The 19,177-nt window shown below is 40.3% G+C and overlaps 1 protein-coding gene across 2 annotated transcripts; it reads left to right on the top strand.

Annotated features, from left to right (window-relative positions):
- The first annotated feature begins 326 nt into the window (after positions 1 to 326).
- recql (RecQ helicase-like) lies at positions 327 to 19,022 on the top strand. Of its 2 annotated transcripts, XM_049566451.1 has the most exons (17): positions 330 to 464; positions 592 to 756; positions 1,485 to 1,576; positions 2,281 to 2,517; positions 3,900 to 4,079; positions 4,229 to 4,335; positions 7,863 to 8,061; positions 8,679 to 8,845; positions 9,154 to 9,235; positions 9,402 to 9,550; positions 10,588 to 10,705; positions 10,809 to 10,947; positions 11,052 to 11,143; positions 11,256 to 11,472; positions 11,881 to 12,010; positions 14,964 to 15,101; positions 16,732 to 16,871. In XM_049566451.1, the coding sequence occupies exons 3-16, from the start codon at positions 1,552 to 1,554 to the stop codon at positions 15,066 to 15,068; spliced, it is 1,947 nt and encodes a 648-aa protein (XP_049422408.1). In that variant the 5' UTR covers positions 330 to 464; positions 592 to 756; positions 1,485 to 1,551; the 3' UTR covers positions 15,069 to 15,101; positions 16,732 to 16,871. The 2 variants fall into 2 exon arrangements, with proteins under 2 accessions (XP_049422409.1, XP_049422408.1); XM_049566452.1 differs by lacking the exon at positions 14,964 to 15,101 and having other exon boundaries at positions 327 to 464; positions 16,732 to 19,022.
- The last annotated feature ends 155 nt before the right edge of the window (positions 19,023 to 19,177 follow it).

The raw sequence follows: 19,177 nt of genomic DNA, 5'->3' as shown, positions 1-19,177 counted from the left end.
TTTCCACAAGGATTTGGGTTTGCATAAATTGATAGATGTTAGTAGACACCTAGATGAACATATTAGTGAAGAAGCAAGAAGCAAGTGGTAAGCAATTTTGTCACAGATGGTCTATGCAATTTGCTAAAATTCCCTAACTATCTTCTTCTTCTCACTGGATTCATATTTGGCGCCTCTGCTCTTCGTATGTTACACGAGTTCCCAGGATGCTTTGTGTTCACCGCGGGATACGTCATTGATGACGAGACATCCGCAATAAATGTTATAATTTATATATATTCTCTCAGCAACTGCATTACTGCTTCTCTGCTGGTATAACACACTACTACTGGACTGCATATGACAAGAATGCCAACTCAAAATGAGAAACATTTTAACTCTGAAAATCATTTCCATTTCGGTACAACGTCCGCTTGAATACAAGAGATATAGTTGCCCTGTGTGTATTCTGTCAGGCAGCGCTGGTATGGAACTTAAAAAGTACAATATTGTGCTCCTTCTAGGTTATGTTTTAAACGTAGACTATATAAGCTTCATTTATACATTTATAAAACGAGCCATATTTGATAATAATGTTTGTCAATCCTGCAGCAGGAGGCGGAAGTTGCCTAGCAGGCATAACTCCGGGTGAAAATTCAGGACTTCAAGTACTTCATTGCACCCGGCGCGGTCTGTGTCTGTATGGTGCCACACTACTATAGCAACCGTGAAGTGGATTCACCAACAAGAAAGGGGCCTGGACAGAGTTTGTGAATGGTTCGTCACTTGTATTTGATATTTTGTCCCAGACGTGTTAACCCATTTTACCGACAGCAGAGAGGAAGTGTTTCAAGTAGGGAAGCTTATGTAGCAGTGGCACGAGAGTGAGAAGCCGGTTAAACATGATGCTCCAATATGTTTGTATGGTGAGAGTATCCATCAAGAAGCTAACAGCTAACTTAACTGTGCTGCTCCCTGTGTGATGAGACAGGTGCGGCGCTGTGGAGTGTTAGCTAAGTTAGCTTATGTTAAGATACAATAAGTAGTTTGGGTTGGCTAACGCTATGTGAAATTTATGTACTTAGTCACTACAGTTACGTTAGTTAATGATGGGTAACGTTATATAGCTGTAGCCTGAAATAGTTACTTAGTTTGTCCTGGTTACACTGCTCCATTAGAGGTGAACTGGCAGTGGTTGGAAATTAGATTATGAATGCTCCACTTGATAGTACCTTTAATAATTTAGCTAACTAAAATGTATTAATACTGACACGTTTTTATATAAAAAATTATTACACTTAAAACACTGAACTAAAAGAATAAGTCGGGTATTCACTCACATAAACAATCAAGAACTAAATTATACAGCACCATTAACTAGTATGCAGTCAGATAACTGTAGTAGATGCAGGAGTAACCTAAGTTTGTTCCTCATTTGAAAAAAATGGGGCCCAGTCAGATTCACAGTACGGCAAAACTGACTTTCATGTCTTTCTGTTTCACAGGAAATCAAATTTACATCTCTTACAGTCTGAAGGTTGGCTCTTCTCTGAGCAGATCAGTCTGACAAACATGGATGGTGATGGTGGAAGCAATGGTAAGTCAGTTCTTTCCAAGCCAAGAAACAAACTGTGCAGATATGTTGGCACCTAACTACTTTGAATTAGTTTTATTTGTGTGAAAAATGAGCCAAACCTTATTAGAGACCAAACAGGGCAACAGAGCCAATATGTAAACATACAGAAAGTCCTCTGTGATAACCCTGTTGTTTTTCTGTGAGAGGAGGTTGATTTCATGGGGACTGATGACAGATCACACCCTGCCTCAGCTCTAATGGGACTCTGAGGGGAGGTACAAAGAGATGGAATGACATCATTAACTGTGGAGGTGTGATCCCCAGAGGTCTTAAACCTGTGCAGGTGCAAGACCTGACAGTCTCCTCCCTGTTCATACTCTTAGGATAACTCCACTGAGAAAACCTGCTGCACATGTTACTCTATAATCATGCAGTCTGTCCCTGCCTGCCTGTTACTAATTTGATACAAATGCTAAGTGGACTATAGTTTACTGGATTCATTGATCTAAATCATGTATTATAACTTTGAGTAACATTTATTTTACATATTCAGAAGTGAAGAACATTTTCTTTCTTATCTTTTTTCCCCAATAAAACAGTGAAATAGAAGTAAAATGGGTTTGCAACTATCTTAGTGCAGCCATCCTATCTCCATTCACATGTCCATGTATCTGCTCAGAATCAGTGTCCCTAACAGTGTACCTGGTGTGTCTGTTACTTCTCAGATGTGCAGGCAGAGCTGGACTCAGTGGAGGCAGAGCTGGAGTTGGTGGAGCTGCAGATCACAGAGCTCCTGCAGAAGCAGGCCGAGCTGACTACTCGTAAAAATGCACTCCTGCAGCAGCTGGAGGAGGCCTGTGATGCTGCCCAGCCGTCATCCTCTTCATCCTCATCTTCTTCAAAGTCATCTGGAGCTGATTCAGTAATGAGCAAGAAGGAGATGCAGCTCTATGATGGCACAGGTACTCTACACTCAGAGCTGTACATTTTCTTTTTTGCACAGCACTGGTGCTACTTGGGTTGAAAGTTTTGTAGCAGAGCCTCAAAACTCAGTCCCTCTAATATTTCATGATGTTGTAAGTGAAAATATTAAGGCAAGTTTAGCAAATCCCGGTGAATTCTGTGCGACCCTGCATTGTTGTCCAGTCACCACAACTTTCCTGCAAATTTAACTTTTTAAAATGTGTAAAATCTCTTTTTATTTTAGAGCTGCATGCAGCTCATTGATTCACTTAGCCTCTGTCTCTCTCTTTTTATCAAGAGACTGCTGCCAGATCAGAGCTCTGCGCCTGGGACAGTCACACACACACACACACACACACACACACAGCAACAGGGCTAATTGTTAGCATCACAAAGCTAACGTTACTCAATGTTTATTAACAGGTTGAATAACAGAGTCGAGCCCTTCCAATGTCGGCTTCTGCCAGCAATGTTGCCAGCAAAACATGACGAGTAGTGATGAGATCTCTTTGTGCTGTGTTAGCTCATGCTAACTGGGAGAGTGGCTCATGGAGACAGTCTTACAGGACTGCATGAAATGGCAGATCTGTCACGATCAGCTTTTGCAGCCCCAGCCCCCCCCGCCCCCCTCTAAATAGATTCTAATTCTGTGGGAAACCCTAAATGGTCATGATAAAAGACTCAAAATCCCAGACAACATCCCAGCTGTTTCTGCAATTTCCACTTGCCCCTGTAATTTAATTGCAAAAAAAAAAATCGCCTTCAAACATTGCAACGTTCATTGCAGATTTTTAGAAAAGCTGCTGTAAAAACAGACATTTCAGGCTACAACAATCCCAGAAACAGCCCGTGAAATCCTGGAGAGAGTGAAAACTGTAGCACAAGTACAAAAGTATCAGTCCTCTGTAGTCAGAGACTATTCAGTATCTGAATTGGAGCATACAAAGATACAGTTTAAAAGTCATTTTCCATGAGCTTTTAAATGAATGTAGTACTTCAATGTATTAATGATATGTTATGCCCATGTTATGAGCGTAACGTGGGCATCTGAAGTAGGGGTTCTGTGGGGACTGCAGCACCTCCTAAAACCAAGTGCTATGACAACCATACTTTTGATAAATAAATGAATAAATAAATAAATAAATAAATAAAACTTTGTGTTAAAACTTTTTGTGTTTTCCCCTTCTTACTGGGAGATGAGCTATATGTGTTGTAAGCAATATTTCTTATTTTTTATAAGTTCAGTGAGAAACTGTATTTTGTAATTTATCTGACAGGCCTGAAAAAATTCAAATGTAATTTTTAACAAAATACTTTAGAGTGAAGTCTGTGTTTTTCCAAACACTCCAAACAATTTCCCCATGCTTTATTGATTTGGTAGATTTTCCATGGTCCAAAGAAGTGGAGCGTCACCTGAAGGACACATTCCATCTCTCCACGTTCAGACCACTGCAGCTGAGGGCCATCAACCTGACCATGTCAGGAAAAGATCTGTACCTGGTGATGCCTACAGGAAGAGGAAAAAGCCTCTGCTACCAGCTGCCTGCAGTCTGCTCCAATGGTACACTGACACACATATATACAGTGTTGATGCTCACATACCACTTTTGTAGTTTCTAAGATAATTCTGTTCATCTTATGAGTACATACATGCTTACTGTCTCAGTCTTTCCCACTGTAATCTCATTACCTGAGTGTGTTTTATGTCAGGTTTTACACTGGTTGTCAGTCCCCTGGTGTCCCTGATTGAGGACCAGATCATGTGCTTGACGTCCATCAATGTGTCAGCAGTCATGCTGAATGCGTCCAGTAGCAAGGTAATGACTGGCAGCCATATTCTGCTTATTTGTTGACATGATCATGTCTCTTTGACTCAGTGTAACATTGCTAACACTCTCCAACTTTGCCCTGATTCAATCCAATGCATGATGTAGTGCAGCAGCTCAGTTCTTTAATATGTGCTCTTGACATGATGCCAACTAAAATGTTCAAAAATGTTTTTAGTTGTATGGTGGAGGATATTCTTGACATTGTTAATGTCTCCCTACTTTCTGGAACTTTCCCCTCATGTCTCAAACATGCTGTTGTGAAACCACTGTTAAAGAAAAATAATCTTGATCCACTGGTTTTTGACAACTACAGACCATAAAGTCTCTGTTCTGGTACTTCTTGATCTAAGCGCAGCGTTCGATACTGTGGATCATGAAATTCTTATTCAGCGTCTTGAACACTGTTTAAGCCTTAAAGGTACAGCTCTGAACTGGCTTTCTTCTTACCTCAATGGAAGATCTTTCTCTGTGTCCATTGGTAATTTTGATTCAGATTAGATAAGCATTCCATATGGTGTCCCTCAAGGATCGATTTTAGGTCCTCTTTTATTATACATGCTTCCTCTTGGGTCCATTATTCAGCAATATAAAGTCTAATATCAGTCATATGCTGATGATATACAGCTATACATATCGGTTTCTGCCAATGAATATGACCCTCTCAACAATCTCATCCAGTGCATCTCAGATATCAGTACCTGGATGAGCAAAAGCTTAATCAGGACAAGATGGAGAGTCTTGTTGTTGGTCCTAGGGCCCTGAGGCACGAAATTCAATCCCTGCTTACTCCCTTATCTGTTCAACCATGTGATCATGTCAAAAACTTAGGTGTGGTTCTTGATGCTGACCTCAACTTTCACAAGCACATCTCTAATATATCAAAGACAGCATTTTATCACTTGAGAAATATTGCAAAAGTTAGATGTTTTTTATCCCAATCAGATTCTGAGAAGCTGGTTCGTGCTTTTATTTCAAGTGGACTAGACTACTGCAATGCCCTCTTTGCTGGACTGCCAAAAGAAACATTAAACAAACTCCAGCTTATTCAGAATGCAGCTGCTAGGGTCCTAGCAAAAATCAAAAGGTCTGACCATATTACCCCGGTTTTATCATCACTACACTGGCTCCCAGTAAAACAAATAATTGATTTTAAAGTTCTTCTTATTGTTTATAAATGTTTTAATCGGTTAGCTCCCTCCTACGTTTCTGACATGCTCACTGAGTATGTACCAGAGAGATCCCTTAGATCATCAAACAAAGGTCTCCTCACAATACCTAGAATCAACTCCAATTCAGGTTTTGGTGCTTTCAGTCATTATGGTCCCACTCTCTGGAATTCGTTACCAATTGAACTACGGTCTGCTACTTCAGTGTCTTCTTTTAAAAGCAAACTTAAAACATATCTATTCTCAAAAGCTTTTAGTTAGGTTTACTGAATTAGTATTATTATTGTTATTATCTCCTGTTTTTAACCGTGATAAGAAAGATATCCTCTTATCTTGTTTAACTAACACCTTTGATTACATCTTGTGTGTTTTTATAAATGTTAGTCACTCTTATCATAATGTTTATGTTTTGTCGTGTACAATGTACCTTTGTTTCTGTTTTTAAGCACATTGAGTCTGTGCTTGCATGAAATGTGCTATATAAATAAACTTGACTTGACTTGACTTGTAGATGACTTAGATTAATGAGGACACTGTTTCGGGAAGATGTTGCTGTTGATTTTTTTTAAAAAAATATTTTTTCACAGGTGTGAGCTTTAGAAACTTTATTTCATTTTCCTCTGTAGTATTGGGGTGGAGGTAGACATCTCAGGGTGAGATATCTCAAACTTGTAAAACCAAAACTATCTGGTCAGATATAACAAAAAGTAAGTGAGAGGTTTTGTTAATTTGGTGAATTAACCGTTTTAAAAATCTGTTATTGTCATTCAGAAAGGAAAACCGGAAGACCGTCTTGATGTTAGTTAGCATGTTAGCACATTCACAACACAATCCAATGAGAACAAACCATATTTACTCTGCAGGAGTGAGCAACTACACAAACCATCCTAAAATGTTTCTGCTTAAGCGCTCAATGCTCAAGAAAAATAATCTTACCTTATGTTACAAGTTTGTTTAAGTCTCACTCCCTCTTGACTTCAGCAGTTTGTTTACTTTCCTCACTTCCGTTTGTCGTCTCGTGTGCTGAGCTGAACTGCTGATCAGAGTGATTTCATTCACCGACGGGCTCCACTGTCACTGTCGCTGATTCAACATGCTGAATCATCAAAAAGAAAAGCAGACACTGGGCAACAGTGCGGGACACATCACACTGACTACAGTGACAGACACTCACTGACGATCCAACATTGACCCATGGCTGACTGTCGGCTTGGTGTGTCAGGGCCTTTACACCTATTTCCAGTCCCTCCAGGATCTCGCAGCAAACCTTGACCTTGAATTTGCGGCCCAAAAACCTTGAATTTGTGGCCAATTTTGTCAAAAATTGCGATTTAAAAATTGCGGCATTTTTATGTTTTTTTTTTTTTTTTGCGGGAAATTGCAAATACTACAGAAGTAGCTGCAAATGTTTTTTATAGTTCTCTTCTTTAGTTTTATTAAATTATTTTCAAAACATGGACTCCAATAATGTTGCAAAAAATCCTGAGTGAATATTGTAGCTCTCAAACCACACAATGTGACTGTTAAACAACATGTAAGCTACATCTTCTGTAAACATAACATTTTAATACATTCAACACATAAAGTATGCATTTAAACAGTGCAAATTCTTATGTCAATACAGAGCGTTTCTCCATACTGCAATGCCATTTGATGACGCGTCTGACGTTTCAAATGACTTTGACTGTAAGCATGACGATTTCTGGTCAGCCATAAAATGTGAAACAACGTGGAAAATTTGCGGGACTTTTGAAAAATTGCAAGCCCCTGCAAATATTGTGGACTTGCGTTGAATTTGCATTAATTATTGCGATCGCAGGATTGCAAATTTTCTGGAGGGACTGTATTTCCCTTATGAAATACAGAAATACAACTTCACACCTTTTTAAAATTTAAGATTCTCTCTTTTACCAAACTAAGACTGGCTTAATTGCCTTGTAAAGTCATTGTTAAACACAGTTCATCCAAACTCAACAGAAACAAAATAAACAAAACCGTTTAAGTTAGTGTTCTTAGTCATCTAGTTAGTTAGGTGTGGTTGAAATAAACCCTTAATTCACAGAGAAAGATGTAAAAAAAAAAAAAAAAAAATGCTGTTTTTCCTGCAGTCTCTCCCTGTCGTGGCTCCCGGCTGTATTCAGTCCTGTAACATTATCCCTATCCTATGAGTTAATAATTAAGAGGAGCATTTGTATTTTTGACGGAAATGGAAATAATGCCATCGGGATTTCTAAATACTCTGCTCCAGGCTTGGGTAGTATCATGGTATACCAGAGTTTTTGTGTGGTTTAAAATGTCAGCTTTCACAGTGTAAAAAAAATGAAAAAGCAATGTTTATACATTTTTTAGGAGCACGCCAAGACCGTCATGAATGGACTGACTGATCCCAAGGCCCCCTTTAAGCTGGTGTACGTGACTCCAGAGAAGATCGCCAAGAGCAAGCTGCTCATGTCTCGTCTGGAGAAAGCCTACAACGCAAACCGCCTGAGTCGCATCGCTGTGGACGAGGTGCACTGCTGCAGCCAGTGGGGACATGACTTCAGACCAGGTGAGCTTCACTAGGATGAAGGGGTGGAAGTATGGTGCTTCTAAAGCCTGGTTTGGGCTTTTCATAGAAAGATGACCAATCTGAAAGATTTGGGCGATATCTTTGTTCGTGGCTCTAAAATGGTGGTCCTGTGTTGCCCAGTGAGAGAGGTTCAAGGATGGCCATTGACATGGTCTTGCAATCAAAGACAGCCTGGGATAAAATCATGTCAGAAATTTGGGATGACCATCTCACAGTGTGACTGCTGTTACAACCTATGCCTACCAACCAACCAATAGAAATCCAGCATGAAATGATGCACTGATCGGCGCAACAATGCTAATGCATTGGGCTCGACTTTGTTTTCATTTGTCTCTTACCACCACAGTGACATAGATGGATGATGCACGCTGATGATATTTCGTTCTTGCGTATTGATGCTGATGGACGTATGCTGTAGCCTAGGATTCAGTATAGACCCAAATTTTTTAGATCCATGTCGCACCGTTTAAACTTAGATGATGTTAAAATCCCACAGTCTCTAGGAGGCTTGAGGCAACCATACCCCCTTCTGATCAAAATTCTAGGTTTATCTTCAAAGTTGCTAATTATGTGTTTGTATGTATGATCCTGTGCAGATTATAAACTGCTTGGCATCCTGAAGAGGCAGTTCCCCAAAGTCCCGCTGCTTGGCCTCACAGCCACCGCCACCAGCAGCGTCCTCAAGGACTGTGAGAAGATCCTGTGTGTGCAAAAGCCAATCACACTCTCTGCGTCCTTCAACCGAACTAACCTCTACTACGAGGTGGTAACCACAGCAACTCCATCTCTCAGCCACCTGCTTCCTACACAAACACACACACTGAATGTCTCTTCATCAAGCACAGGCACACATGCGCTGCACAATCCTGCTTACACACCTGTCGGACCAGTTAAAATCCACAAATTATAATACACAAATGACCATTTTGTGTTTTTGCATGTTCAGCCTGTTACAAAAAACATACTGTCATCTCTACGTACTACCTCACACCTGTTGAACAAATTTAACAACTCAGTTTCACACCTCTATGGGAAATGTTCCAGTAACACTGAATTCTGCTCTTTTTTCAGGTTCGTGTTAAAGATTCTAACTATGATGTATCAATAAGTGACATTGCCTCTCTGATCAAGAACAGATACAAGGATCAGTCAGGTACTGCAGCACACAAGACTGATGAGACTCAGAAAAAGCAAATATAATGCATCACACTGAGGCTAATATGCTCAGGTTTAAGACTGAATAGATTATTTAAGGTGTATAAATTCACATACAGAGCAGTCTTGTTCAGCAGTCATTTTTCCTGGTGTGTGTGCCACAGGGATCGTGTATGTGTTCTCTCAGAAGGATGCAGAGTCAGTGTCATCTGAACTCCAGAAGAGAGACATCCTTGCCTATCCCTACCACGCTAACATGGATCCTAATGATAAGTCTCGTGTTCACCGCAAATGGACCAACAACAAAATCCAGGTATTTGGGTGTGACACGTACTGGTATTATTCTTTCACAGGAGGGACTCCAGAATATTGGGCCAAAATTTGCTTTAATTCTTTGATTATGGTGACTGGAGGTCTTTCACGCAGCATATTCTTATCCCAGGGCTTACTTAGCCCCTTTTCACACACACAGTCAGTACCATTCACAGTTAAAGCTCAACAAGGCCATTTAATTAGACTCCTGTCCTTGTCCCAGTATACAAGCACAGGAGTGGAATCAATTTATTGACCGAAGTATGTCCGACTCCACTACCATGGGTGGCCATACGCCCCCTTTCAGCTGGTTAGTATTCGGCTGACGTATTATGTTGCAGACCAAACAGTCAACAAACAAGTTAGCTACTGACAAACTGGTACCTTGGTAGACAACTTTACAGCTCTGTACATTTTATTTTTTAAAAGTCCAATATTAGTCAGGCTAACACAATAAATCGATTTTCTCTAATGTCATGCAAACATACTGATTGTTAACCCAGGGTAAAATAAGCCCAGGGCAATACAATTCACTAACCCACTAACCCTTAAATGTCTGTTGGAACACATGATGGATGTTTACATTCTAGAACGACACAGGACTACTCTTTGAATGCAAATAGCAACATCAAAATGTCGGCTTTAGGAGGGCTTTATGTGAGTTAAGTTTAAGTCGGACTTTCATTGGCTTTGACTTGTACTTTACTGAGCTGGCATGAGCTGGCGCCATTGTTGTGGTCCAGCCTACAAACTCATGTAAATACAAACAGACTGATGAGTTGATCCCCCCCCCCCCCCACCCCCCCATCAAAAAGTGCCATTGGACTGGCTAGTTAGCTAGCTAGCTTCATACTCATAATTCACTCATTGAGAGACTTTAAGCATTTATAGAGCTGGCCTCGCCTCTCTGATCCAGCCAAAAAACAAAACAAAACAAAGGATGATGAGGGCAATACGTACGACTGCCCTTTTATAAAAGATACACACTTACTGCTTATATTTGAACATGTTACGGTACGTGACTGTGTTGTTCTATAGGTGGTGGTTGCCACAGTGGCGTTTGGCATGGGCATCGACAAGCCTGACGTCCGGTTTGTCATCCACCACACCATCAGCAAGTCCATCGAGAACTACTACCAAGAGAGTGGACGCGCAGGTAGACACTGTTTGTCTTCTGTCAGGACACAATACTAGTTTATACTGCTCTAGTGTTTTTGCAGATACATCTCGTTAAATTCCTGATGTCTGTGTATCTTCAGGACGAGACGACCGCCAAGCAGACTGTGTCGTCTACTTTGGTTTCTCTGATATCTTCCGGATCAGCACCATGGTGGTGATGGAGAACGTTGGTCAGCAGAAGCTGCTGCAGATGGTTGACTACTGCCAAAACATTGACAGGTAACACACACACACACACACACACACACACACACGCACGCACAGTTTGTTCTTCATGTACCATGACTCGAAGGTCTGTTGAGTGTCATGTTTGCTGTGTGAAGGTGTCGACGCTCTCTCATGGCTGTTCATTTTGATGAGGTGTGGGACGATGAAGGATGCAACCAGATGTGTGATACTTGCCGCCATGCAAAAGGTGCGTGTGTCTGTGTGTCAATAAACATCATGGTTGCATGTGTTCTTCAAGGTTGTGAAAAGCCATCTTCTCTAAATTTGAGTGAGTAATAGTCTGATCTCTATCCCTGCAGACTCCACCACTGTGGACATTACCGAGCATGCCAAGCAGGTGGTGCAGATCCTGGAGATAGCAGGGTCAGTGGATGAAAAGCTGACTCCTCTGAAGCTGGTTGAGGCCTGGATGGGGAAAGGCCCAGCCAAGCGCAGGAAGATGATCCAGACCACCACACTGTCTCGACTGCAGGCTGAAGCTGTGATAATTCAGCTGCTGCTGAAGGGGTACCTCAGGTGACTCATCATGTTCTGTGGTTTGTATTTAAAATACAAGTACAACCATGGTCCAAAACACACTGACTTTTTTGTTCTTTATTTTGTCTTTATTATTACAAATAGGCTTATTAGCCCTTGAAGCATATGGAGGCTGGTAGTTTGGGGTTGGTATGATGCAGTTTGGCTAGAGAGCATTCCTCTTGAAAGTTTGTGTAATAAATTATGGAAGACTCTGGACTTTCAGAACCGATTTAGATCCGGCCCTACCCTTAAGGTCTTTGCAATACAAAAACATCTGTTACTATCAGACAATAATTAACAGTTAATTAAAAGATATATATTGTAATTAAATCAATAATAAGATGTTGATAAGAACATGCTTTGGACAGTTTAGACTCTGACATAGATTCTGTCTGTTGACTTCAGAGAGGATTTCAGCTTCACTCCATACACCACCTACTTTTACATGAAGATTGGCCGCAAAGCTCCTCTGCTGAAGAACCAGACTCACACAGTCAGTATGAAGATGAGGACAACAGGGGCTGGATCTGCTGTGGTGAGTAAATGCTGCCCACAGTGATATATCACAAAGCAGTCAAACAGAAGTTCACTGGATCTACTATATTGGATCATACACATGTAATCAAGCTGATGTTCGCTCGTTTGCATCGTTCCCAGTTAGGAAGAGGTGTAACACCATATGAAAACAATTTTATTCACAGTATGTATTTAAGTTTAGAAAATCAATGTAGGGTTGGGGCCTGATAGCCGCCTCCAATTTGGATTAGGGTCCATATTTATGAAGCATATTTAGAAATTAGAATCAAGTGTGAATGTAGGACCCACCCTAAACAATTCAGCTATGCATGTTGGCCACCATACACTGTAAAAACAGTTTATCTGTGACAAGCAAACAATGGGTGCAAATGTTGTACAGTGCAGTAGATGTTTTCTTCTCTCTTTAGTGCTCCACTGAATATTATTTTCCTGTATCTCCTGTTTGTGTAATAATGTGATTTTTCTTTCAATCTTCTGTGTTCTCTTTGTGAAGTCTCTAACCAGTTTCTTCTTCTTCTATTGTGTCTTTCCTCCATGTCACCTTAAATGTTGTCAGATATTTTCTAATTGTTTCTAATAATCCATTAAGGTAAGTCAAAATTGAATTGAAGCTAAATATTGTGGTGTTTATGCTGCACACTTATAAACACATACAAAAGCCTTATGTCCACATAGTGATTAGAGGATTTTGTGTTTTTATTATCAAGATTTCACAGAAAAGTAACCTTCGCACCATGACCATGACTGATAATGATCATTAGTACTCTAACATGATTAATCATAGATTAAATAGTTGTAGTTGATGTAGATTCCACTGCTGCTCTTAATTTTGCCACTATGATTTGCACAGCTGATCGAAAGGTACGAGGTCGAACAACTATTACAGGCATAGACCACTACTTAAACCAACCCAGTGGCCTGCAAAACAAAATGCTAGCATTGTACATTTCTGCAAACCACAGATACGTTACATTTACACATTATTATTTAGTGTAATGCTGTGGTTAAATAATGTTTTATCTTAAAATGCTTGGTTTGGAGGGCACAATCCCGGCTAGAAACAGAGCAATACCTCAGTAAAAACAATTGCTTTTCGTGCCACCACCCTGGCAGGAAAAGCAGCGATGTCTTAAGCCCCTTTTCCACTACACAAAAGAAACTGCTAACATGTCATGGGTATTACCGCCTCCACCTCTGATTGTCATTGATGAAAACACAACATCTGGGTGAATGTGCTAATCTATTCCGTCAAGTTACAGTGACACGCCACCCACAAAATACCATCCGTTTCCGCACAAGCAGCGCTCAAACATTGATTCAAATTAGTCTGAACCAAGTTTGAAAGAGAGACTAAATAAGTAAGACAGATATAAAAAGAAGTACATGGTAAATGGACTGCACTTGTGTAGCACTTTTCTAGTCATCCGACCACTCAAATCAATTTTTAAACTATGTCACATTCACCCATTCACACACACACACACACACACACACACACACATACATATTCACACTCTGGTGGCCAAGACTTTGGTACATGGTGCCACCTGCTACTTAGTAACCATTCACATGCTTCAGTATCTTGCCCGAGGATACTTCAAACCGAAGGAGCAGAGAGCCGCCGATCAACCAATTAGGGGATGACCTACTCCACCTCCTGACCCACAGCCACCCCATCAAGTAGCCACCATAAAGTTTCCATACTCCTCTCTTCTTTTTACCTGTTCTCCGGCCTGTCTGTGATGTCGAATGTGTCACATCAGAAAAACCCACCCATACACAGAAAGGCATACTCATGTGCTGCAGAGCCACTCTTGTCTACTGATAATGGGAAGAAGAAGTCTGTAGCCTACTCTTCACGGGTTTGGCCGTGTTTGAAAAACTGACGTACGTGCATGAATTTGGTGGAAAAGGGATATTAGTAAAAAAAAAAAAAAAAAAAAAACCAGCCAATTTTTGTAACACTATTATTGTCCTGCTATCCATTAACAGTGATGTCTTGGTAAAAAATCAACTGCTGTTTGTGCCTAAATAGCTGCTGGAAACGCAGTGATCGCTTTCTAGAACAAAACAGGTTTTGTTGCGTTTTGGTCTTGAACATTGGTCTGTAGCTCAGCAGGCGTGTCACGAAGGTGTCCTGCTATCCACCATCCCCTCCACCTCCTGATGATACTACGCCACTTTAGAAACTTTCATATGATACAAATGAAATGTACTAATGTAACATAATCGTGGTTTGCACAAATGAACAATGCCAATATTTTCTTGTGGTGACTGGGTGTGACATATGGATTTTTACTTACTTACCTGAGTTACATATTTATATCATGTTACACAGGTAGTGATGCTTAAATAACCATTGAGATTGTCAGTTAAGTAATTTAACAGAAATTAAAGATTTTAAAATCATATTTCAAATGATCAGTTTTAGAAGATACATTTTTTAATAATGCCAAAGTTAATTCTTGACCTTGTGAATGGTAGTTTGACAAAACACTCATAGATCACAGTCCATTTAATATATTTTCTGTCTGTGGACTTTTAAATGCCCGTCATGGTCTTCATCAGCAGATTTTTTGATGAAGACCATGAGATGTGGTTTGATATAGATTATTATTTAAATTGAATAATTTGGGGTAATTAGACTGTTGTTCAGACCACTTAAGCACTTATGATAGGCATTTTTGACTAGCATTTTTGATTTGATTTTTAAGCTCAGGTCCTAAACAGTTCCATGTAGATCTGGAAAGACTCAGCAAAGAACCTGAAAGATGATCTGAGTACAGAGACCTCTGGGGATCCCCAGCATCAGCCAGTGTGATGATGAACGGAGGATTCTGTCGTTTTTGTCCATGTGCAGACTTGAATGTCCTCCCCTCTAGTTTTCCCTCGTCCACTCCATGTAGGTCCTTGAACCCTCTCAGGTAAAGACTGTTGTTAATGACCTGCAGGTAAAAGCTGTGAGTGGCCAGGGCAAAGCCAAAGAGGGAAAGAGATCAGTACAAAGCGGTGGAGACGCCCCTGTGTCCAAGAAAGTCAAGACAGAGCTCCCCTAACCCCCCACCCTGTCCAGAAGACAAGCTGACAAAGTACAGTCCATCATTCTTTCTTCTGTTCACTACTGCTTCTGTTGGCATGGCACTGTCCAGACCTTTACTTCATGCTTCACATGTGGATCAGGCAGTCTAAGTGCAGGAGTATTAGTCAACACAGAAAATCTCTTTTTAAGTTATTTATAATGCTCTTAATGGTTTTAAAATAATCAGCATGATGTCATCTATTTGTTTCTAACCAGCAGGCTTGGGCGATAAAAGGACATTATTGTCTCAGTTTGATTGCCTTGATCTTCCTGGTGACACTATTTGCAACAAAATATGAGATTAACTAATGTGCCCCTTGTTTAGCCACTCTGCAAATGGATGTAGGGTGGTGTAGCTCACTAGCCAGCTAACTCGATAAAATGTTGTGCAGCTGTATGTGGCTGCTTAAAATGGAGCTGTGTTGCCCTGTGGATACAGGAAACTGATAGATCCAAACATCTTTATCTTTAAAACTCCTCCACAATTTTTCATTAGTTCATAGCATGCTAGCCAAATTTTAAAGATGCTGCCCATTTAAAAAAAATCACAGTCTTATGATATGAATATTCACTTATTCACTGCACATTACAACTGTATACACATAGTTAACATTTAAATGAAGGCTAGATGAAAAAAAGCTATGCTGCTGAAGCACAGGTTATTCTGTGACTGTGTCTACACTGTCACTTTTTCAAAAAACTAGGCCTACTTTACAGTGAAGAACTAACACCTTAATTTGTTTTATTAATGCTAACATTAGCATTAGCAAAATCATTATCCAAACACACCAAATTGCATTGACATCTATAGGATCAGTTTTCTAGCCCCCAAAAAAGGGCGTGGCCCTTACGTTTTCTGAAGACCCCCATATGTGCCGGTCTGACTGTTAGCATATGCAGCTAATTGGTGGTAGGAATATCTAACGAGAGGGTAAAGTTAGGAAGTGTGAGCAGTTTGCTGAGCTGCAAATACTCTGTAAGTGTGTCAATATTACTGTATCGCAGTGTAGGCCTACACTATCTAAACTTACTTAAATAACGTCATGGAAATGGGGTAAAATATTACGGAAAAGTTTTTTAAAAAATTCATTGGTAAAATGTGTGGGAACCCTGGAAGAAAATAGCCTGGCACAGGAACAGGATATGCAGTGTGTCAGATGGACAGTGCACAGCTTTGAGGTTAGACACTGACTGATAGTGACAAATTGAAATATGTCATTTATTTTAATGTGTGAACTGTTGATTGAATCATAACAAAGAAGACAGCCCAGTGATACTAGAGGTATTAAGTCTCCTCGATATTTTGGGGCATAAATGATCCCGACTGACTGACAATACTGATAGCTGTAAAAATTAAAGTATCGCCCAAGCCTATTGCTCGTAAGCAGAAGCATGTTGCCACTAACTGTCACTAACATTTCATCACACTGGCCCTGCTAACATAATCAGTTTATTCTCACTGACTACACAGAGAGGTCAGCTAAACTTCAATATAGACTCCCTTTGCCTATCTGTTATGGCACATACCTGAATTGCATATTACTCAAACAACAATAAGTAATGAATATGATGGTGACTGCTAAAACTGGTGTCACTTTCCTACTGTCGTTCACTGACACTTGGTTGTCACATGTTTACAGCACGCATCGGCCAGTGAGGAGGGGATTGATGTGACCTTTGACCCCACTGGCATGGACAACAGCTGTCCCCCACATCCCAAACAGAAACTGATTAAAGAACAGAGGAACCTGTCCAGGAAACAAGACCTGAAGCCAGTCAGCCAGACAGACAAACAGACAGAGCAAGCAGAAAAACTGCCGACAGACAGACATGGAGAGGAAGAGCAGGATAAAAGGAGGGCCCGCATGCCTCAACATGAAATTGAGGTTGATGTTGAAATAAACATTATAGAAAACAGTGATGGTCAGAAAACACCATCGCATCCAGCTAAACTTTGTTCTAAACGTAAATCCACCACCCCTCAGAGAGTGAGGAGGAAACCCCGTGCTGATGCAGCGGCAGCAGCAGTTTCCTCCCCATCCCCAGGTGGTGACACAGCCACCAACACTGTGCCTGGCTCTCCATCACACTCCTCCATCATCTCTGAGACTGCAGCCGAGGAGCTCTGTGACCTGAGGAACTACTACAGCAAACAGCTGAGGAGAATAAACTACATTTCCCATGAATACCTGGGGCAGCCCTCAGAATCAGGAGTACTGGCATGTATCAGGGAGCCTCTTAGGAGCCTCCGCCTGCCCCGCAGGGTTACCATCGCCCAGACAGCTCGCAGCCTGTGGACACGAGTCAGTGGCAGGAGGAAGCTGGTCCATCGGTGACACCATAGTTTGGAGTGCAGTCGGCTGCAGTTAGAATTAATGTTCATTATCAAGAAATATTTGCTGCTGCTGTTGTACTATAATCACAAAGGTTTTATCTGCTGCCCCAGTTAAAGAAGCCACTATTAATGGGATTTAAAATGCCAGACGTTGGAGTTACCCGGTGGTTGTATGTTATAAGATATTGAACCCCATCATGGTACATATCGGACCTGGGGACATTAAGATAAATGGACTGAAAGCAACACAAAACATAATTGTTTTATTTTTCTACAAACAAAAATATATGCTGTAAGAAAACTTTGAAAGATGCTGAAATAAGAAATCTTAAAAAATTTAAATGCCCTTCATAGGTTTATAAACATTTTTCATAATTCATACCTCAGCTGCTGTTCTGCAAATTGATGAATGTGTTCATAAATATAATATGAAGTTCTGGACCCTGATTTAAACTTGCACTTCTTTTTTCTATAATCTTTGTTATTAGAAAATCTGTTCTTATTAACTGCAGCCCAAAAAGGGAAAAGATTATGATTGCAGATTTAGATTGATTTGGGGCATTTAAAGGAACTTGGATGAATTCACATAGATGCAGTGGAGTTATGTTATGTTATGTTTTCCTGCTACTACATACACATCTGAAAATCACATCACATCACAATCACAATCAGAATCCCAAAGGAAGAAATGTATGTATTTTGTTTCATAGTGGCACCTGCTGCCTGCATACCATAAACCCTGCTGGTTCTCTGTAAACATTTCTTTTTAAAGTTTCTTTTTAAAGTTAGTTTAACCAGCAGCTAACGCTACAGCCGGAAAAAAATGCAGTTCTCCTAATGGCCACATGAGACTGGCTCCAAATGCGAGTCAGTCCCATTGACCCCCATGTTAAAATGCCCAACTTTACAGCAGAAATAAACATGTTTACAGCCTGGTATAAAAAACAATTTTGGTCTCCATAGCTAATATCTACAATTTCAAGACATCTGTATGAAGGGTGAATTTTCATATAACTCACCTGTTTTCAATCTTATGGATTAAAGTTATGCATAATCAAGGAGGTGACAGGTGGATGTAGTCCATTGTCAAGTTGCTACCACTGTGACAACCTTGTAGCTGTCCCTATTTCATTGTGTTTTCACTTTATAAAAGCTAATTGTAACACGACTAAAAAAAAGTCTTGCCCAGTGTTAGGTTGTATTAACAGACCCTTAAAACCATTAAAACAAAATGTACTTACTGGAAATTGAATAAATTATCACTGTTAACCATAAATGCACTGTAGTTACTAAGCTAGCAGCTAATGTTAAGGTTAGCTTCACCCTCTTATTTAAATATGGTCACATCTGGCTCCCAAAAAAACAAACCCAATATGACGATGGCCAAAATGCCAAAGTTAGTGTGTGTTAGTTTCATAATGCCATTCCTTAGATGTCTTTTGTGTGTTGACTACCTGTAGAACTGTCAGATCTCTATTTGGTAAACTCTGTCCAAGTTTTGTTACATTTTTGTTATTATTTTTCATTTCTAACAGCAGTGTGAGTTACACCTGAGGGAAATGTGACCTGTAAATAAAACTGCACGAGGTTTCTAAACTCTGCTTTTGCTGTCATCTTATTGGACTGTTCACATTGCCCATGGCCGGATCAAGCTTGTACAAATCAGTGCAACAATGCTTTATTTACTGTGACACCTCGGCTCCAGGGAGTAATGAAAAGCAACATCAGAGACAGATGTCATGGTCCATTTG

This window comes from Epinephelus fuscoguttatus, linkage group LG22 (genome assembly GCF_011397635.1).
Source record: "Epinephelus fuscoguttatus linkage group LG22, E.fuscoguttatus.final_Chr_v1".
Lineage (NCBI taxonomy): Eukaryota > Metazoa > Chordata > Actinopteri > Perciformes > Serranidae > Epinephelus > Epinephelus fuscoguttatus.
Note: the sequence above shows the minus strand (reverse complement) of the source record. Positions and strands in the feature narration are given on the sequence as shown.